The following is a 23,059-nucleotide window of genomic DNA, read 5'->3' as shown; positions in this document are numbered from 1 at the left end:
AAAAGTTTGGCTTTTTCAAATCCATTTCAAGGAGAAAACTTTGCTTCTACCTGGCTTGGCATCCCAATTTTGGAATATTACTCTGAGGAAGAATTCTAGTAACATCTCTTTATAACTTCTCAGTGGATTACAGGCTTACAGCCTCACAATTGTCATTCAATTCTGGGATCCTCAGAAAATTAGCCCCAATTGTTCAACCAAATCTGACACCACTGATCAGAAATGAGCCAACATGAGCAGGTTGATTTTGTAAAGCATTTAGCAGAGCATCATCTTATGAAACATTAAACTGAGACTGGAGAAAAGACCCTAAAAGGTATTTAAACATAAAATGAGCTCAAAAAAAAAAACACAAGTAATCTTCACCTACCACCCTATCAATAATCATTTGCTTCAAATCTTTGCACATCACCATATTCCATTGTTACTAACACCATAATCCTCTGCACCAAAACCCTCTCCTACAATTTCAGAACACCAAAAGGCCTTCAATATTAATTCCTAAAAGAAATACTTTTTTTTAGAAATTAACTTTGAAGAATGGAATTTGTTTAATAAAAGTAAAACTTATACAAAAACATTCTCTCATATCATCAGCTTACTTAAGTGAAAAGAAAACAAACTTATGACTCCTTAGAACAACTCTGTTTCTACTTTGGCTCTTGGCAAAACTAGGTTGGCATTCAAATGAAACAAGGAACTCTGAAATAAATCAGTATTTTACCTTGGTCTCAGATATCATTAGCTAAATGAGGACAAGTAAACGACAGAACACACTCAAGCATTAGTGTTGCCGATGCCTCCAAGTTCATTTACTTCCAAAACCCAGACAATGCAGCCTGTGGAGCTTCTCAACCAGTCAGACTCCAGGCCTCACTCCTAATTGCACCGAGTTCCCTCCAAACACTGGGATCAGGAAATTCACAGAACAGGAGGGCTGACACTACATCATCACCCCACTGAATCCTGACTCTTCTCAGGAGTGGGGCCAATCACAGCTTTCTTATCAAGCTCTGCATAATAGAGTTTCTAATTAGAATCTTAATACTCTGGATAGAAAGCAGCAGAAAAAAAAAAAAAACTGTGCCTTAGAGTCTTGCTCACCTGGTGGCTCATTATGAGAGAAACACTTCAGAAAATCTGAAGATTAATAGCAGGAGTGTGGCATCAAAGGAACAAGACTGCACCATTACCAAAAGGAAAAAAAAAATTAAGAACATCCTAGCTGGGCGTGGTGGCTCCTGCCTATAATCCTAGCACTTTGGGAGGCCCAGGCAGGCAGATCACCTGAGGTCAGGAGTTCGAGACTAGCCTGAGCAATATGGTGAAACACCGTATCTACTATAAATACAAAAATTAGCCGGCGTGGTGTCGCGTGCCCATAATCCCATCTACTTGGGAGGCTGAGGCAAAAGAATTGGTTGAACTTGGGAGGTGGAGGTTGCAGTGAGCCAAGATTGTGCCACTGCACTCCAGCCTGGGCAACAGAGCGAGACTCTGTCTCAAAAAAAAAAAAAAAAAAGAAAAGAAAAATCCTATTGGCATACATTTCCAAAAAGGAACTCTAAGGTGGGTCTCAAAAGTCTTTTGTCCTGGCAGTGGGGTAGGTAGTCCCCAGGGATGACATCTCAAGTAGGCTATTTCACACACAGTCCAGCAGTCTGATGTCTGTGCTCCCAGACATAAGAATACATGGTCACCAATGCGAAATATTAACTTCAAATAACTATGCATGAGAAGGACTCATGTATGAGAAACATCTAGCGTTAACGACCAAAAGCTGAACGATTCATGTCCTAGAATCAGTTCCCTGTTACTATAAACCCATGGGAAGACACAGAAGAAAGGAAAAGGGCACTTTCCGTAGCCGCTATGGTAAACAAAACATGCCAAATGCAACTTCTAACTACCCTAGCTCAGAGGGCAAACCCACAAAAACCCAGAAAATTTATTACTTCTGAGTTTATTAGATTTTGGGGACAGGAACTATGTGCTAAATTAGGCATGCTGTGGGCTCTCAGGTTTGATAAATCAGGTATGAGGCAGAATGAAATCAACACTGACAAAGACTAGCCGCGCACCACCCTCAGAATATGACAGCACGTGCCAACATCACTGAAGGGCCTTGAAAGGTCATTAGACAATAAACTATGTGCTTGGCTGAAATATTAGCAAGGGTCAGGATGAGCTCACGTGAAATTTTCCCTGCAAGAAAACTCTAAAATTCAGGGGAGCATTTCAGATTGCAGTTCACAACTCCTCATAAATTAATGAAAGTCAGGCATTAAACTTAATAAAAGCTGGAACGGATCAAGCAGAAAGAAAACGCAGCATCGGCATATGTGTTATGTGAATTTCTCAGAGTCCATAAATTTGATATTTGGAAGGAAGAAGGGAAATGTTAATTAGGAGAATTTCATAGTGGATTTAAATTTGCCATGGAGTCAAAGCTCTATTGTAAAAACCCCCTTGGAATCTAAAATCACCGTCACCAGATCTAGGTCCTGCCTTTTATCTTGCTATTTTACACTTGTTGATATGCAACTTAATTGTTTCATGTGTTGTTTCTTATTTTCTCTCCCCAAATTATAAAATCTAGAACGCTAAGGTCATGTCTTTTATTCTACTGTGTGTGGAGCTCAATTAATGTCGGGGAACCAGTAAAAAAAATCTAAAAATTCATCCCTCTGACTTCTCTAAAAGCCTTGTAGCAATTTTTCATGATCTTTAGACTATTCTAGCTAACTATATCTCAGAGTATTATAGTCACTCTTAAAAGTCTCAATGTTGCCTTTTCTTATTTTCCTGATGTAGCAGGAGAGCATTGTCACAACATGTATCTTTATCTCACAGACCAGATATATCTCAGGTCAAATCAAGTCCCCTGAAACATTACTTTATACAGATCCAGGCAGATATCTCATATTTGTCTTTAAAGCAAGTATCAGTCCTACTTGCAGGTCCCAGAGACAGGAAGGGATCCCAGTGGTCTTCTTCTTACTGTTTTCACAGATTTTCTACTCAGAGCTCTCTGTGTCAGTCTTGGCCTTCCTTAGCATATATTTCTTTAAGTTATTGGTTGAGAATTTCCATGTCTGTCTTTAGCCTGCACGGGCCCTGCTATCTATACTCAGTCCTTTTGATCTTTTCTCATAAATCATTCCTCCAACCTCTTCATCATGCTTAAGATTCTTTTAGTTTATCTGAGACACCAAAGTCAGGAGACATGAACTGTCCATATTAGCGGGACTGTTGGATACCAAGATGCCTTTGTGGAAAAAAACTGTTTTTTCTCTCTCTCTCTCTCTCTCACTTTTTTTCTCTTTCTCTCCCCCTGCCACATGTAAGCATTAAGTATATTTATAAACAAAGGGGATACTGTCTTCCCACCACCTCCTCCCCTGGGTGGGGCAGGGTGGTTTGCAGCCCTGTGTAGAACCACATATAGAGACAGTTAAGGATCTTACAGTGGACTCTGTATGGCTGGTAGAGCTGGTCCCCAAAAATGCCTAGGTAGGGCCAGATACTGTCTTGTATTATCTGTTGACATGTGAAAGCTCCAGTTATTATACAAACTGTTCTTGAGAACTGAGATTTCACATAATGAATTAAGATCTTTGATCCAAAGAGACAGCCCATCTTCCAAAAGCCACTGCACCATTAACGAAGCAGATGTGGGGGCAACAGGAACACCGTGAGAAGGACAACGTTTTACAAGACAGCTAGAAAAGGAATGCACGTAGGCCTCCCTTTCTCAGTTACAAAGCCGAGGTCTGGAGTCCAGACTCAAACCAGCACCATGAGCAGGCTGTATAATCTCCGTAATTATAATTCAAGTGCTAAATGAGTTTGTGTGAAAACTAAAGGAGATCACATAATGAGGTCCTCAGCCCAGTGCTTGGCACATGGGAAATATCACACATATGGCCTGTGGTGGTGATTACTACTGTGTACCAACTCTTACATCCTCCAAAACACGGGGGCACAGAGAGGACCACAGGCTTCCCCATTTTTAACTTCTAGGTAAGGTAATGTTAAGTTCTTTGCAAAATATCAGTTAACAAAATAAGAAGAAATGTCTCATTCTCCCCTACAACCCAACACCTGGAGCACGGGGAGGGCAGAGGTAGCAAGGACCAGTTCCTGCCTCTCTGACACTGGGATGCATAAGAACAAAGCCTGGACACCGAAGTGGCATTTGGCCTGCCTTCCCTGATTCTACACCCTTGTACTCCAAGCCCCTGCCCAAAACTGGCAATGCTACCACCTGGGTTCCAGGACATAGTTTCCAAGCACTCCCCAGCTGGGCTGATCCCAAACCACTGGCAACTTAGCCACGCTCTTGCACAGATCTGGACTATCATTTTGAAATCTCATCCGTTATGGGACATGGGTGAAGAATCTGAGTTCTGGAGCCAATAAACCGGGTTTAAACCTCAGTTCAGCCACTTCCAAACCATGTAAAAATGGACAACTTACTTAGCTTTACCAGGTCTCAGTTTCCTCATATGTCAAAGGGGAAAATCATGACAACCGCTCATAAGGTTGTTTTGTGGGGATTTAGTGACTTCAAGAGCAAAGCCCATGGCATAACATTGTGGTGCAGACAGAGAGCTTAATTTCTGCTGGCTATCATTTCAGCAAGGATCATTTCCCACCTGGGCCACTGCAACAGCAGCCTGCTAAGTCACCTCCCTGATTCCACATTCCATGCCTTCACAAACGTCACTGCACACCAGCCAGAGTGACAGTCCTAAAATAAAAATCAAATCACAACACTTCTTCCACTGGCTTTTTGTTGGCCCACAAGGTCCCTCAATCTCATCTCCCCCTACTGTCCCACCCCCTGGCCAATGACCACATTGGCATGCTCTCTGCTCCTGGTACTTTTTCACGGCAAACCTTTCAGTAGAATGCTCTCCCTCAGATCTCCCAGGGTAGCTTCTCTTTTTTTATTCAGTTATTCTGGCTGCAAAGACACCTCCTGAGCAAGGCTTTCCCTGCCCCACCCACCTGACCTAAGGCACAACATTCCTACCCAAGTCTCTCTCTAGCACATCACCTGGTTTATTACCCTCAGAGCACCACCAGCTATAGGTTGAGTATCCCTAATCTGAAAATCTGAAATGCTCCAAAATCCAAAACTCTGAGAGCTGAGATGATGCCACAGGTGAAAAATTCCACACCTGACCGACCTCATGTGATGGGTCATAGTCAAAATGCAGCTAAAATTGTTTCATGCATAAAATTGTTTTAAAATACTATATAAAATCGCCTTAAGACTGTGTGGAAAAGGTATATATAAAACATAAATGAATTGTGTGTGTAGACCTGGATTTCATCTCCAAGATATCTCATTCTATATATGCAAATATTCAGAATCTGAAATCTAAAACACTTCTAGTCCTAAGCATTTCAGATAAGGGGTACTCAACCTGTATCTTCTTGTTAAGGCTCTGCCTAGGTGTTTGTTGTATGTCTCTTCTGGCTGGTATGTCAGCTTTGAGAACAAGAACCTGATTTGTTTTGGCAAACGCTGACCCCTCAGGACCTAGAATAGTGTCTGACTCACAGCAGGCTCTCAAAACACTGCACAAAGTTTTTTAATGAAAATAAATATCATGCATCATGTACTTAATGGAGTGAGACTCGAGGCAGGTCACGTCAGCAGTGTTATCAGAAAGACTGAGTCCCCCAGAGGCACTCAGGTGTCTCCAATTGTTCACTATCTCCCACATCATCGATCTGTGGCAATGTGATAAACACATACTACATTTAAAACATCATTCATCGTAAAAGATAGAGGCTACATAAAAATGCATCTCACAGACCTATATATGAGAGGTAAACTGCACATTTGATCAAAAGGTCAACCCACTTGGTCAGGTTCACTGAGCCAAGCTGGGATCACAGACACCAAGTTGGAGTGGATCACAGATTCTCTAGCAGGGAGCGAGGTCACAGGAAAGCTACCATTGTATGTTAGTTTCCCTTCACCCCTGGGGGAGGAGGGAATAAATTTCTTACAAAGAGGAGACACAGGGGTAGGGGAAGGGAAAGGAAATGTGAAATCTTGCCCCATTTGAAAACAGGCTTATTCCACGAAAGCAAACCAGAAGAAGAGCTGGCATTTGCTTCTTAGCATCCCCCACGTGTACTTCTCTGCTCTTCTCTAAATTACCTAGGAAACAGGCACCTCCTTTTACTCCACTCACAAGACAGGAGCACAATCAGGATGCAGATCTGGGTCCCCCCAGTGGACGAGGTAAACACCCCGCTTCCTAGAGTGGGCTCCCTTTGAGCCTCACAATGTCCACTGATTAGGCCTGCGGCTCCCTAGGGAGCATGGCACAAGTCTCCTCCGGGGTCCCATCCTCTCCCCTGAGACTCTTTCAGTCCTGGCTGGATTGCAGGCTCATTCCACTAATGCCAGTCTTTGTTCTCATGCTCCCCTGGTGGTGTTAGCTACTAAATTTCCCAGCTGAATTTCACTTGGTTATTTCTGGGCCCTATCTCCAACCTCAGCGTGGCCCTGCTGCACAATTTCTCTAGCTTGACTGATGTGAGAGCATTTGGGAGTTTTCCAATAAAATAAAACTCAATGCTTTTTTTTTTTCATTTTGAACACTGTAAGTGGAAATTAAAATGTGCCTTGATACAGAACACTGTTAATTCTTTAGGAACGAAGCCACAGTTATTTCCTATGTTTTTTATTTGTAGTTTGTGATCAAGATATTGTGGTGATTGGGGTTACCTATTACAGAACAGCTCAGCAGTTGAGAACAAGTAAAAATAAATTGTGTTGTCTTGAAGAAAAAATATGACCTGCTGGCTGGGCATGGTGGCTCACGCCTGTAATCCCAGCACTTTGGGAGGCCGAGACGGGCAGATCACTTGAGGTTAGGAGTTCAAGACTAGCCTGGACAACATGGTGAAACTCCATCTCTACTAAAAATACAAAATTAGCGGGGCATGATGGCACATGCCTCTAATCCCAGCTACTCAGGAGGCTGAGGCAAGATCAGCCTCAGCGGAAGCGGAGGTTGTGGTGAGCTGAGATCACACCATTGCACTCCAGCCTGGGCAACAAGAGCGAAACTCCATCTCAAAAAAATATATATATGACCTGCTACACAAAGGAATGCAGCAGCACATCCTTAAAGACCAATGAGACAGCAGCCCAGCCAGGGACACCTGGGAGGGGAGCCCTGTGACCTGTGACGGAGTCGCACGCTGTCAAATTGAAAGCAGGGGTGAATTCAATTCTGCAATGGAGAAATTCTGGGTAAGTGATTGGGAACCCAAAGGTCTGTTTAAATATACAAAGGGCCATGGAACAAGTCTTAGTAATCACCCCAGACTCTTGCAGGAGAGAAACAAACAGCTCCTCACAGAAGCCTGCTGGCCTGGACCTCTTGAGCCCTGTCTTTGCCACTTCCCTCCTGAAATTCACCCTCCAACCACAAAGATTCTTCTCAAATTCTGCAGATGTCAGTTCTTCCTTTGGCTTCCAGGCCTTGACAAATGCTCCTTTTTGCCTAGATTACTCTTTCCTCACCTCTTTCAGATGTCACCTCCTCCAGGAGGCCTTCTGGACTGCCAAGGCTGGGTAAGTCCCTCACCTGCTCCCAAAGGACTCTTCACTCTCTCTCCCCTGACAGCTCCCTTGTATTGACTTTTCGATGGCCTAAAGCTCCACAGAAGCAGGCACTTGCTCATTTTGTTCAACACTGTTTAGCACTTAGGTGACACTCAATAGGCAAATGCTCAATTAATACATGACTGACAGAATGAACACAAAAATAAATAGCTAAAGGAATCAAATGGAATCTTGCTTTATTTTGTTCTAAGAAGAAGAAACTCATTGAAAAACTGAGGTTAATGAAAAGCCTGGCCCCCCTCAAAAGAAGTGAAGACATTAGAATGATGAGAACAGTCCATTGTAGGATAGACCCAAATTTAATAGCTTAAAGAATTGAGGAAGTTGGATCCTTTTCAAAGACTACAACAAGAATCCAAACTATATCAGAAGACAGGGAGAAGAGAGCAATAAAATGCCAGATCGGTTACTCTAAATTAACCCAAACTGTGAACAGCACACAGAGGAAAATCAAGCCCTTTCCCTAAGAACTATGAAGATACAGCACAAATTTACAGGTATGAGATCAAGAAAGCTAAGGCAGGATGGGAGATTGCAGCTTCAAGAGACATCAAAGGTAACATTCTTTAATTATACAAGAAAAAGGAGGAGGGCCGAGGATAATGTTGCCTCTATTAAGAAAGCGGGAGGGAAAGCTGTTAGCAGATGGCTATGAAATGGCAAGAGTTGCTGTTTCTCATGCTTTACTCTAGGAGGGAAGGAAGGAAGGAAACAGGGAGGGAAAGGACGGAGGGAAAGAAATCACAAGCAACTACTAAAAAAGTGCCATTTGGGTGGGTGCCAAATTAGAAAAGATAAATAATTACATGGAATCTTTAAGCAACTGGATTCATGATCCTGAACTGAGTTGCAGATGGGGCCTCCCATTAACATGGATCAGACGCATACTTGGATGCTAAGTTGGGAAGATATTACCAAAATATGAATTGCCTAGAGGCTGTTGAAGACAAGATACATCACTGAAATTTGGAAAAAGGCAAACAAACATCATGCTCACCTTAACCACAGGGAAAATACCTACTTGTTCGATGTCAGATGGGTGTCATGGAAGAGAGGCAGCTCTCCTGTGTTAATCTTACAGTACTTAAAATTACGGTCCCCATCCAAGTCTATGAGTGAAATGCCAGCTTATTCCAAAGAATCGAAGTCCCTGCCTTATGCCAGTGAGGTGGCTCAAGCCTGTAATCCTAGCACTTTGGGAGGCTTAGGCGGGCGGATCACCTGAGGTCAGGAGTTCAAGACCAGCGTGGCCAACATGGCAAAACCCCGTCTCTACTAAAAATATAAAAATTAGCCAGGCGAGGTGGCACATGTCTGTAATCCCAGCTGCTTGGGAGGTAGAGGCAGGAGAATGGGTTGAACCTGGGAGGCGGAGGTTGCGGTGAGCCAAGATCGCACCACTGCACTCCAGCCTGGGTGACAAAGCAAGACTCTGCCTCAAAAATAAAAAATAAAAAATTGCAGATTTTACAAATGTACAAATGTACCATAAATACTTTGTACATTGCCTGCTCTCAGGAAGGATTAGGTGACTAAGTTTGGATCAGAGGTTGTGTACAATAACTAAATTGTAGAAGGGAAGCAGAAACAGCAATGTCTCTTCAGGTGGTCAAGAAGCCACTCTGATGGGCAGGCTGTGAGCATGGGTCACCTGGAATTCCACCTCCATGGTGACTGTGATAAGCATCTGAGCAGCTCCCAACTTCTCTGCCCTATGGTGGCACGCATGAGTCCCTAGTCCTACCCTAGGAGTTTTGGTGCCCACAGAAAGTAAGTACTGCCTCAGACTAATCACATTATTCCAAAGGAGGGCGGGCCGCCAGGTAGGGGCAACACAAGGAAGTAGCTGTGATATGTTTAAAGGTGAGAATGACATGACTACTCAAGTGTCCACGGTAGGAAAATATCCTTGTAAGATGGCTCTTAGAGACTTTCCAAGGAGGTGGGTTGTTAGATAGGCCTTTAAACATAAGCAGGATTTGAAGGCAAAGAGAAAGCAAGTAACTGGTCCAGGAGAAACAACTATACAAGCAGGGCAACAAGGGCAGGGCCAGCACCAGAGCAGTGGCCAATGGGAGCTGAGTCGTTGTAGAAGAGAACAGTGCCGGGCGGCAGGGGAAGAGAGGACTGGACCAGTGCACTAAGGGGCTAGGTGATTTTCTCTAGAAAAATGTGGTCTCTCTTGGTCTTTTCTTTCTCTTCCTGACCTGGGTGGTCTTCAAGCTTCTCCCAGTCTCCTTTAATAAATTTATCCTCAAAATTGATGAATAAAATTGTTAACAAATTTTTCTAAATGCTACAGGGACTTTTCTCACTGTTGGTTCCCAGTTTCATTCACTATCTCCTAAAACAGAGATACGCAGACTCACGGTCGCATCAGGCACAAGAGTAGTCAAGATTCACTGGCAACAGTTCAAATGTGGAACACTAAGAATTATCCCTAAATCTGTATTGCTTTGCTCCAAGTTGTCTTGCAATGCAGCTCTTTAAAAGTCTATGGATCCTGGCTAACATGGTGAAACCCCGTCTCTACTAAAAAATACACACACACAAAAATTAGCCGGGTGTGGTGGCGGGTGCCTGTAGTCCCAGCTACTCGGGAGGCTGAGGCAGGAGAATGGCATGGACCCGGGAGGCGGAGCTTGCAGTGAGCCGAGATTGTGCCACTGCACAGCCTGGGCGAGAGCAAGACTCTGTCTCAAAAAAAAAAAAAAAAAAAAAAAAAGGCTATGTAAGTGGCTCACTGTTTCTAGTCTTAAAACATTACCTCTGGACTACTAAAAGAAAGCCAGGTCATTCTACTGAATTTCTAAGAGAAAGACAAGAATAAGCAGGGAGTTATTCTCAAGCTCACAAATAACAGTTTTGCAAAGGTTCATGGACTTGTTTGGATCTCCTCACTCCAGCTCTTACTGCAATTCAAGACTAACAGCCTAGGAAGCAAGAGACCTAGCAAAGCCCCCAGGGTGTGACCCAACATCAGTCTTTCTGGTTAAACAATCTAATTTTTAAAGGGCAGAAAAAAAACAAAGCATTTCTGATTGGCTCATCAACTGTTCTCCAAAGACGTAAAAGACAGTCTGGATGAGAAGAGAACTAAGAGCTCAGGGAACTGTCACTGCTTTTGCAGTTTGGTCAAGACAAAACTGTTCATTTATGCCTCTTAGGCATTCTTGTCTCTCACAGTCTCAAGATGACACTTGGATAGTAAGAGAGAGAAGTATGAGCAGGTGTACCTATTAAATATGTAAAATATACATCCTCTCTTCCATTCACTCAGAAGATGTATTTCTAAAGGGATGTGGAAAGTCACCTAATATAAAGACAGACAGGTAGAAAAAAAATCTATGCAGTTTTTTAGCACACAAGAATGCAAGCGGGCTGAGCACAACAGCCTTCCACAGAAAATAAATGCAAGCCAATTAAAAATTCAGGGTTTTTTCTTTAAGCTAATTCCTCAGGTTTTGCTAATTAGCCACCAATAGTTCTGTCATCTGAGCTGGGGAACATAGGAAGAATACCAGTGGTATGTTTTCAATCAAAGCATTTGCACGGAAGAATGAATCATATTTTCCATGAAGAACTACTGCTTAGGAGCAGTTGGGGGCAGAAGAAAAGCAGCCTTCACACAACTATAAAACTGTAAAGGAGACCTGAAATTTTTTAAAAAGGAGGCATCTTTCTGCCCCCTTTACCAAAACCAGCAGAGACCCTATAATATGACATGACTAGTGAATCTGAGAAACTTTGCACAAAGATCCCTGCAGGAAGAGTTTAAAAACTAGACTCTTGACAGTAAGACAGAAGACAATGCAACACATGTTTTCTGGAAAAGGGAAGTGAATAAAAGTTAAGTGTCGGCCAGGGTACAGGAATGCTTTAACTATTATGTCACCTGCCTTTGAGAGTTTATAGAAGATAAATGCATGGCAGTCAATGAAAGCAGGGAGAGATGGCGGTTAGAAATACCTGGCTACAGACAGAGCATGGGCAGAAGAAAATTGCTGAGGAATCTTTGGGCAGAGGATGGGGCTTCTTACCCTGACTCTGATACAAGAAGATCAGGTCCTCCAATCTAACCCCTACCACGTTCCCCCAAATTATAAAGCGCCAGTGATCCTATAGCCGAAAGCCTGTCAACACCACGCCATGTCTGAGTCATGCATCTAAAACGTCTACTTTTGCGCCTTGATATACAGCCCGTCCACTGCGACCCTTCATGAGAGAATACCCCGTATCCCCCCGGGAGATTTTATTCTAAACATATGCTGTGAATGTTTGAAGTGCCCGCTGTCCCTGAGTTTTCTTTTTTCTTTTTTTTTTTAAGCCACAAAACCTAAAATACTTTGATTTTTGCCTAACTACAATTTCTGAAGATGCAACATTGCATACCCAAATATAATAAAATCTTGTGCAATAAAAATTTTACAGATGTCCTTCTGAAGGGGAAAAAAAAAGCAAAAATGGTTTTCCCTTTTCCGGTCTTACAGGAAGCCTGCCCACACTTTAGAAATACAAAGTTCATATATATAGAAACACAAATTAGGCATCTTGGAAAGTCTACAATTTCCAACCACAGAGAAATGAAGGAATTGCTGTGAGTGTTCACATGGCCAGGCCACTGGATTACAGGAGTCTTTTCTTTTGACCGGCTCAGCAGAGCTAGCAAATAACTCAAGGGCAAGGGGAATGGCCTAAAAAGATGTTTCTGAACTTCAGCTACTGAAGGTCTGCAATGCGCTTGTATTGTTGACAGGGCCCACGACTGAGACAAGCTATGCCCACAAGATAAACAAATGTGACCAAAACTGTATGTCTCATTTTAAAAAGAGGGCATTTCTTCATACACTAAAAAATTCATGGAAAATTTATCACCTTCAATTCACATCAATCATTAGCTTTGCCTGGATAATTAAATCCATGTGAGCAGATAGATTTTATTATAAAGTATCTCAAAAAATACTTGTGATACTGGTAGGAGATTAAGTAATCCAACAGAGTTCTAAAGAAAAAGTAAAGTCATATCCCATATGATGCTGAGGCTTAGTTTAGGATGTCTTTAAATATTCAATATGAATAAATAATACTATATCTTTTATGTTCCTGCATGTATTAAAGTTTGCATTTGTTACATAAAACACTTTCTGCTAAGAATTTAAAATGTTAACACTTCTCAAACTCATTTAAAATCTTTACAATTTCTTCACTTACAAAACAGAAAAAAGTTATAGTCGATCTACTGAGGTTGACTGAGAAAAGATTATGTTCAGAAGGCCACAGTGCACAGCTCTAACGACACCACAGTTACAGGTTTGCAGTTTGCTCAATTCTTAATCTGTGTTATAGAAGAAACTGGTCTCAGGCAAGCAGGTGACCAGGTCTGGCAAGAAAGAAAGAAAAAAAAAAAAAACAGTCTACACTGAATCAAATACAAGTGCAACCCTCAGAAACATGACTTAGAGAGTCAGCTTATCACATATTGATGATGATGAGGAGGAGGAGGAGGAGGATGATGTAGAAGAGAAGGAAAAAAAGAGGAGGAGAAGGAGGAAGAGAAAGCAGAGAAGAACTACCTTAATACTTTTGAGGCACTTACCATGTGCCAGAGATTTTAGTTAATACTTTATTTGCATTGTCTCAATTTCCACAAGAACACCATGGAGCAGGCAGTCATATTATCACCCTATCCCACAGTGAGGAAAGGATTCCTAGAGGGATCAGCACACTTGTCAAGGTCACACAGCTAGCAAGTGACAAAGCTGGACCTTGAACCCAAATTCCCAAGTGTTGAGCCAATCTGTGCAGTCTTTAGGACTTCCCATCCATATTATCTATATAATAATGTAATTTATGACCAATTTAGGGAGTACATTGGGATGGCAGGTCAAAATTCTATTTGCCATTTGGTTACAGAGAACTTATACAGTTTATAAGTTATCACATAATTTTAACACTGATTTGGACAATATTGTGGGAAAATGTAACGAATAATCCACTATGAATGCTGTAACCTCAAAACAGAGTGATGATGAATGAATTCAGATCCCCCTAAGAGCTCTCCCGTGCCCATCATTAGTTAATGGGACATTGGAGGTCCAGGAGATGGGTCCCACTTGCACCGCTGAAGGAAGACAAGGGTCCTAGGTGTAGAGAGCTCCCAGCCCCTCAGAGGACAGGAAGATTCAATAGGGGAAACCGTTAAAACAAACGAACCAAGAACAAGCTGCAAGTTGAATGGCACAGAGAGAAAGTTAACGGTTATCTGCTCACTACTGTCAGCCAAAAAAGAAGTACTCTTCAGCTGTCCTGACTAATTAAATACCTCACTAATTAGTGGGCATCTTGAAAAGACAACAAAACATAAATATGAGATGGGAAAAGTTTGTGTTCACACATAAGAACAAAAACAATGCAGGGAGCTTTGGCTAAGAGTCTAGCCTGAATTTTTCTTAAAAAGTAAGTCTGCTACTGGGGTCTATAAATATAGGTAGAAAGCATGTAGGAGTCCCTCACATTTTCTGCATGGATGATGTTTAAAAGAGACTCACAAATAAAAATACAATGCAGAAAACTTAGGAATGTGCTCAGAGAAAAAGCCTACCAAGGCTATTTTAAACCTTCATTACTAAAAGGAAAGATGAATAAAATAAAACTAAGTAAACCCTGAATGAAGGAAGGAACAAGCCCAATAGCCTTCCTCCTTATTTCTGTATCTGCAGAAATAAGACGGACAAGCACTTTTGAAACAGAGAAGTTGTAACCTTTTTCAAAAGCTTAGAAGAATCCAGAAAACTACCCTCCGTGCTTCTGACCACTTTTTAAAAAATGCTCTCTCCACTTAAAAAAAAAATGTAGCTTCCATCTTTTCCAACAATATAATCTGGTTGGGGGGGAGGTGGTGCGGGGTAGCGGTTGCTGAGACTTAAGGTTATGCGAGGCCCTTTGATCTGAGGAGTGAGCATTCCCCTTTGCTGCAAGCCAACTAATGAAGGGATGAAATTAGCTTTTATCCTGGGCACTTTCTTGAGCAAAAAAACATGCACTAATCAGCTGTCCTCACTAATCAGTCATCTGGCTAATGACCTTTTGCCTTAAAACACTAAAATTTCTGAATGATGTGGAAAAGGGGAAACACAAACCAGTCCCCCTCACTGGAGCTCAATGGTTCATCTGGAATTGGAGCCGGGAAGGTTAAATGGCAAGTCTGAATCCTGGCAAGGTGATAAATCTGTAATCAAGAGCTGCAAGCTTTGGCACCTCAATATGAACTTCATTACTCCACAACCAAATTGTATTTTTTTAACTAGAAACAGGTCAGAAATAAACTCAACCCTTATACATTTTTCTTTATATTCTGCCATTGGAGAAAACCATCCCATACATGAGTTCAGAGTCCTAGTTAATTTCTTAAACGTGATTAGTGCTGAGAAAGGAGCTTCTGATGTGTCTGGCACGCTGGTTAGAGAGGAAAATACAGCACAAAGGAAAATCTTCCATATTAAGGAATTTAGCACAGATTTGTTAAAAGAGGTTTGTTTTTACAAACCATCAAAAATGGGAATAGGCAAAATCATTAAATTAAAAAATCATTAAAAATGGGAATTGCGGCTGTTGAGCACTTCTCTTAATGCAGCCTGCTTTCATAACTTCATAACAACAAATTTTTCTCCTGCAGCATCTGTTTGGATGGAGTAACTCTAGTTCTACTTCTCAACAAAAGTCTCATGTGGATTAGTCACAAATGGACCACTCTCCTGAAGGCCGCCCCACTGAAGACTGATGTTGCTTAGAGACATAAGAAAACATCTCTCTCTAAAAAGAATGGGAAAGAAGTAGGGAAAGTAAGAAGGAAAGTGGAAAGAAAATTACACCTTTTAATAAATTATACAAGCCAAAACTTCATAAAGCACACACACACACACACACACACACACACACACACACACAGCCCTCCCCATAGCTCCTGAACAAGTGCCGACTGGCATGGGCACTTACGGTAGTGGGGCTCCATGTAACCATTCCTGGGGTCCATGGCAAACACCGTCCCGCGGTACGGCACAGAGGGCTCTGCCACGTGTGGCAGGGACCCATGGATCTCTTTCTTGATCAATGAGGCCCTCTCGTCACTCGATGTTGAAGGTTCCTCACTGACTTTGCTGAGCCCCTGGACATTCTGTGGCTGCATAGTGATTGCGTTTCTTCTCTCTCTGTGATAAGTCTGTCCAGGACTTTCATCCTCTAAAGAAAGAAGAAAAATGAAAGACTCTGTAAACTACTTTAAGGAGCAATTAAAAAACCATGATCAATTAGGTCTCATTCTCGATATCCCTCTCCCGGAAAAGAAGTATCTTTCTCATTCACAGCAACTTTGAGAGCTACAGGGCTGGGATGGGATCTTTGCAGACAAAATTGTTTATGAATGAGGGTCCAAAGTACACAAATACACAGGGAAGGATGAAGGGGAGCAGGAAATGAGCCTATTAAACTGAGATGTAGGGGTCGGCAAATTGGCATCACCAGCTTCTAGCTGGGTCTGCCCATGAGGTTTCTGCTCATGGGCTGGCCAACATCTTGCAGGTCCCACGTGGAATTGAAACCTTTGCCAATCTAAGACTGTGCATGTCCAGCTTCCCTTTGCCTGCCTGGGGAGGCGGGGCCTCCGGGGTGACACAAAGTCCTTCCAGCTACCCACTGAGGCTCTGGTTGCTCCAGGGGATGTAGGGCCTTTGCTCCTAGAGAATGACCTATTAGGAAGCTATCCAAAAGTTTATGCTGTTTTGTTGTTTTAAGTCAGATTTGTAACCCAGCAAGAGATTTGACAGAGCCAAAAATGGAACAGAAAACTCATTGGTGAAAAGGGATAAAGGTGCCAATCATGAAAACCTACAGAGCCTCTCGTGAGATACTTCCTGCTTCTGTCCATACAACAAAGCTGAGACCTAAGAGGAACACAGAGTGAGACTGAAAGTCCAGGTGTGAGATGGCTCTGAGGGTGAGGAAGGAAGGTGTGGGGGATGTTGATATGTGTCCATGCTCTGATGGGTCCATACATTTCTTCAAACATGTAAGAAACAGCTTGAAGAAATTCCATATACAGCGGGTATTCCAGTTTCCTAATACTTCAGTTCCCTTCGATCAGTAAGAACTTTCCATTTCTCCACTATGGTTCTCTGCAAATGTGATTGGATGACCTTTCTATAATAGCAGATCAAAGAACCCATGCATAAAATTAAATCACACTGCCTATGTGAACCCACAACAAGTGGACCAATTCATCTCTTTGAATCATACATGAACTCTAAACTACATGCTCCTAAACAAGTTCCACATTTAATCAACAGACTGTGCTCTGGCAGATAAGTGCTGATGGAAAGAAAGCTGCTGTCTGGGTACCACTTAGACATCTAATGTAAAAACCATTTCCTATTCCTATCTTAAAAAAAAAAACTGTATTTGGGTATAAATAATAATATTGTTGTGCATTTTAGATAAATAGATCTTGGGCACATCTTATTCTCATATACAAATTTATCTTCAAAATAATCCATAAGCAGATATGATTAACTAAGGGCTCCCCCAATAAACAGAAGAATAATGCTTTAGCAGTTTCATAACTTTGTTCAAATTCAGAAGAAAGTAGAACTGTAAACACAGACTTGCATAAAAATACAAACCGAAAATAACAAATACTATTTATGTTGACTCAGGACTTGAACTACCTAAAGCCAGCAGCAAGTTTAGTCTTTCTGCCTGTGTGTAGGACTTGAAAACTAAGCAATATATTCCTCACCTTAGCAAATGACTTGCAGAACAGAAAAGACAATGAGGTATATTTTGGTCTTTACAGAGAATTTGCTGACTACTACAAGGTAACTGTGAAATATTATTTTAATATTGTTTTGTGCAGATCCTCATCCCAAACTTTATAATTAAGGGGTAAATTATATGCTTAATCTATCAAGTAAAAACAAAAACAAAAAAAAACCTGTAATCCCACATGTTCACATTGATCTCTATGAAAGCAATTCATACCATGCTCCTTGTAATTTTAAAACAAACTACAAAAGATAAAATACATTTTTATTTTCCCCTCTAACTAATATTTTTAGGCAGTAGGTCACCCTTGTACTTCATTAGCAGAAAATTCACAGTCTATAGAATAAGAATTTTGCAGTTACGTAAAAGCAAAAGGGTGTCAAAAACACTAAAACTTATGTCAGTTTTATAAAAATTCCTATAACCTACAAATGGCCCAAGTCATATTTTCCACTAATTTGTGCTCTGTATAAAGCCTTTATTTCAAACTTAAATCTGAAATGAACTTCTAGCACTGAGGTGCAAATTCTGTAGAAAGGGACCTTCATTTGGAGGCCAGAAAACCCTTCCTCAGGGGGGCTCTGACACATAATTAGCATTCTCTGGGAAAGATGAATAACCAAACTCGGCTAACCTGTTCCAGGTTTAAAACAGGATTTCCTTGACTTAATTGTCCTAGAATAAATTAACTTTTCTTCTCTTAAAACGACATCCCTATAATAAACCCTGTCTTAAAAACTACATGTTTATGATGAGCATTTGAATCCAACCTCACAAATAACTGAATAATGAATGGGTTATGGTCTGGCCAGAGACTCTTCCCACCATTCCCCCAACCTCTTGAGAGAATAAACTCAGGAGGGTAATCGGGGCGGCGGAGTGGGGAGGGTGAGTGGAAATGAGGGTACCTTTTAGCTCAATGATTTTCTTAATGAGAGTTCACCCAACAAAAGTAAATATTAAAGTTATAACAAGAAGTAACCGAAGTGCACATTTTTAATATGGAAAAAATTAAATTAAAATTACTATTCTCTTAGTAAAGTTAAATGCAGGCAGGAATTTTTTTTACGTGAAAATTTCCATCAGGAAACTTGCTTTTACAATAGTCAATGCTACCCTAATTTTACCCAACCACACCTCGCCGCCCCAAAAGGAAAACTCCAGCAGACAAATACTTCATGAAGTTTACCTCCTGTACCAAGTTGCTTTTGACGGGCATTCATATGAAAACCTGACAGTATACACACTCCACAATACAAACAGCTATGAGGCTTGAAAGCACTCTGTATACAGTGAAAGGGACACTTTCCAAGCAATATTCCTGCCTGCTTTTATAAATTTAGCAACCACTTCAGCAAGCCAAAAGACGAAAGCTGTCTAATCTTGTTCAGTTGAGCCGAGTTGTTCAATAAAGTTTGAGAGTCAGTGCAGACAGGATACGCCAGGCCAAATTATTGACAGAAACACACTGTCCACCATGGCAACAGGCAGAAGTCTGCTGCAAAAATGTAAGCAAACAGCCCACTGCTCCAAGAGCATCTGCCAATGGACTTTAACAGCCAAACACAAGGCAACTGTTCCCACTTCTCTATGTTTAACAGCTGCAAGCTCGGGGGTCAAACCGAAACATGCAATTCACTAAAATCTTTCAGGAAAAAATGACTTTAAATACTGTCATCATAAACTTTGTACCTCCTTCTTTTTTCATATCTATGCTCAAGTGGAAGTTAACAAATCCCTGCCCCCAGAGAGCTGCCCAAAGCATCACATTTTAGAAACTGTCCCAGAATTTCCAAACTCATCCAAAAGCAAGTGACATCAAGTCAGATACTCTTGGTGCTAGAAACTCAGAAAAAAAAAAAAGTGGGGTCCTTGCAAGCAGTGCTTAGGACGTTTGCAATAAAAGTCTGGAGAAGGTAATCACGTTGCTGCATGAAGCAGGACTCGAACACGCACTTGTGGGCGCTTGCAGACAGACATCTATCCGATTTCTCATGGTAACCGAGGGAACAGGTTTCGGGTTTTTTTGTTTTGTTTTGTTTTGTTTTTTTCTGTCCATGACTTGAAAGAAAAGTTTCAGGTGATTCCTTCAAGATAAAAACAAAACTCTGCCAGGCATCACTAACTAAGGACACCTCCTGTCACCTAACAAAATTAGCTGATTAGGAGCTCACAGTACACGTGTTCACCCCCTTTTCCCACTTAACATCGATTTTCCCTTAAAACCCATTTTAATACCCACTACTCCTCTCTTGTCCCAAGACCTAGAAGATGCGGAGTATAAGAGAACAGACAATACTTACAACACAGTCCCCAGGCTCTGGCTAGCTACTTTGCGCCAACTTCTCTTGGTGAGCTTTCTCTAGCTGCGCAGACCCTCTAGGAACATTCTCGGTGTCTCTCTGCCTCCCTCTCCCTCTCCCTCTCCCAGGCAATGCTGCTCCCATTAGAGGAATTAAAAGTGGTTGGAGCCATGCTAAATTTAACAAGCTCATTAGTATTCTTTCTGAGTGCTTCCGAGTGAACTCTCCCTATTCAAGCCTCTCTCTCCAGCAGAAGGGTCAGGCGGCTAATCATTAAATCAAACTAATGTCACCCTATCACAATCAGCCTGAGAGAAGGAGGGTTTATTATTTCAGTTTATGCTAAATAAACGGTTTTACAAATGGTCCCCAAGCAAGGTCAACAGCAGCTTCAATTACAAGACAAACTTAACAAGAGTTGCTATAAACCAAGTACTCTGTATTGACTTAAGAACAGGCTCTGCTCCACATATTGCCACTAGCAGGATTGTACAGGAATGCATATTGTAAAATAAAGGAAGGGGTGAGCTTTTTTCTTTGCCAGAATTTGCGAGTGCACAGCGACTCCTCATTCACCTCTCTCCAACCAGCTAGCCGCTCAGCTCAATTCACCCCACACAAAGGCTGGAGCCTAGACCTCAATGGACCGAGTGAAACATGTTCAAAACTAGGCTCTCTATTGTGACTGAATTTCTTAACATCTTTTCAAAAAGCGGAGAATGCCTTGAGGCTAAAGGAAGAAACAGGCTAATGGTGAATTGGGAATTCTGAGCAAATTTCAGAGCCCTTTCCTCCTAGCTTTTGAGGTTGAAAGCAAGCTCTTTCCTTTCAAGTTTCAAAGTCCTTTTTCCTCCCGCAGTGTCACAGAAGGATTTGAAAAGAAGGTAATTGTGCTCGCAGTCTCCCTGATCAGAGCTTACGTCCTATTTCTGGTATTTCGGAATACTTCTTGCAATAATAGTGCATATAGCTCAATCCCTTAACCGGCCTGCACTCTGCAATTGCTCATTAAATGAACAATTGCGGGTATAAAATGCCTTTTATGTTCAAGGTCTGGATATAAGATAAGCATTCTAGGACTCTAAATTTGGTTTACTAAGGAAACTCTCCATCATTAAATTACAAAACTGAAGTCAGAATATCAGGCTTTCCCAGAAAAGTGGCACTCAGGTTGCAGCCAGCCAAAATGAAGGGAGGATGGGGCGGGCAGGGAGGAGGCAACAAAATGTTAAGGGGGGGTGGGGGGAAAGACCGGAGGATACTCAGATTTCTAGCCAAATGAGATTCTAACAAGAAAATACTATTTCCATATTTAAGGTCTGAATTTGTGAAACCTTGTAACTTCTATATTGAATGATATAACAAAGTCATGTTCAAATGAATTAAAATACAGGACTGAGGCTCCATAAATATGTTGTTGACTAATCTGGACCCCTCACAAGCAAACATCTTCCCCATCCTTAAGAAAAGAAATAACCCTTTCCCATCATTATTTACATCATCTCATGTGATCCTCACAGCAACCCAATGATGGCGGTAGGACAAGGTATTAGGCCCAGCTCAGAAACTAGCCGTCATGTCCCAGGTGAGTAAGTGATGCAAAGAAACTTCCCAGTATGCTTTACTGAATCCACACCTCCCTGTCCCCTGTTAACAGGACAAGAGCTCTGTTTCTGGGTAGGCTTTTGGAATGATACCTGGATATGTGCCCCAACATCCACTACTACCACCAGTAAAAAGAAAAAAAAAAAAGAAAAGGAATGACATTGCTATGCACAGAAAATTTCAAAACTGAGACACTCTCCCATTAAGTTTTTGACAACATAAATCCACTCCTGGGAAACACCGACAGAAGCCCAAATGACAAATCTATGGGGAGACACTGGACCCACGTGGAGGACCCGCACAGGTGCAATCCTCCCCCTTCCACGCACAAAGATACACACAGGCCCCACTCAGCGCTGCACACCCTCTCCACCGCACTCCAGGACTAGGCCAGGGGCTTTGTGTGTTCCAGGCATTTTTAATGTGTCTCCAGAAGCTTGGGGCCCCGCCCTCCTGTCCTGAACAAGACACAGAGCATCATCGTCTCTCCTTTCCTCCCAGGAAATTGCTTCGCTGTGTTTGCAAAGAGCATTATTTCATTTTTTTCCTATTATTCATTTGTTGCATCTTATCAGCTTTTATTTCTTTGGTTATTTACATGTTGATGCTCTTTGAATAAAAACCAACGGAATCCAAGTCCTCGCTCCCTGTTTCAGAATTCTCCCCAAGACTGACCAAAGAGAGATCAGAAATGAAAAAGAGAAGAGGCTAAGTATATTCAAAAGCATTGCAGAATTACGCTAGGAAGGGGGAATAAAGTTCCTGTAGTTTTAAAAAGCAGAATATTTCCTCTTTCCATCTAGACTGCAGTTCTGCCAAAGCCAGGGGCTGCTCCCTAGAATGTCTAGAGCTTGGCTTCCAAAGGGCGTGAGCAAACAATGCCTACTCTAAGAACATTTCCAATACCCTCGGGGTCAGACTTTGCCCTTGTGCAGCTACACATACATCTCACATTGACAATGACGGATGACAGAGGGAGGGGCCCAGATGGATCAGGAGAAAGCACTCAGCTTTGTTTGCAACCTTTAAACTGCACTGCCAGGCCTGCAACATGAGAGGGCTGCAGCAGAATTTGAAGCCTTGGGGAAATTCAAGTGACAACTCTCCCTCAAAGATTATGGGATTGCTCTCTCTTCCTACTTTCACCAACCAGGAGGTCCCAGGGTGAAAGGAGAGAAAGTAGAAAATGCTCTCCATCAGGCCAAGTGTGGTGGATCACACCTGTAATCCCAGCACTTTGGGAGGCCGAGGTGGGCGGATAACCCAAAGTCAGGAGTTCAAGACCAGCCTGACCAACATGGAGAAACCCCATCTCTACTAAAAATACAAAATTAGCCGGGCGTGGTGGCGCATGCCTGTAATCCCAGCTACTCAGGAGTCTGAGGCAGGAGAATCGCTTGAACCCAGGAGGCAGAGGTTGCAGTGAGCCAAGATCACGCCATTGCACTCCAGCCTGGACAACAAGAGTGAAACTCAGTCTCCAAAAAAAAAAAAAAAGAAAAGAAAAAGAAAATGCACTCCATCAGAGCCATAGAGTAGCTTAATTGTTTTCATATTTCTACTGTTCTTTTTACCAAAGAATAAAACATAATCTAGACTGACCAATATCCCAATGGCTTCCACTGGAAACCATTTGCTCCAAAGAGCAGCAGGTTAGAGCTCAAACCAAGGCAAA

The 23,059-nt window shown here is 42.0% G+C and overlaps 1 protein-coding gene across 3 annotated transcripts in view; it reads right to left on the bottom strand.

Moving 5' to 3' along the window:
* GLI3 (GLI family zinc finger 3) overlaps window positions 1-23,059 on the bottom strand; it is a 276,357-nt gene that overhangs the window by 171,023 nt on the left and 82,275 nt on the right. For all 3 annotated transcript variants that reach the window (XM_063606217.1, XM_063606216.1, XM_034963994.4), the window contains exon 3: window positions 15,656-15,898. In XM_063606217.1, coding sequence (XP_063462287.1) covers window positions 15,656-15,898 — 243 coding nt within the window. The remainder of the gene's footprint in view (window positions 1-15,655; window positions 15,899-23,059) is intronic.

Source organism: Pan paniscus, chromosome 6 (assembly GCF_029289425.2).
Source record: "Pan paniscus chromosome 6, NHGRI_mPanPan1-v2.0_pri, whole genome shotgun sequence".
NCBI lineage: Eukaryota > Metazoa > Chordata > Mammalia > Primates > Hominidae > Pan > Pan paniscus.
Note: the sequence above shows the minus strand (reverse complement) of the source record. Positions and strands in the feature narration are given on the sequence as shown.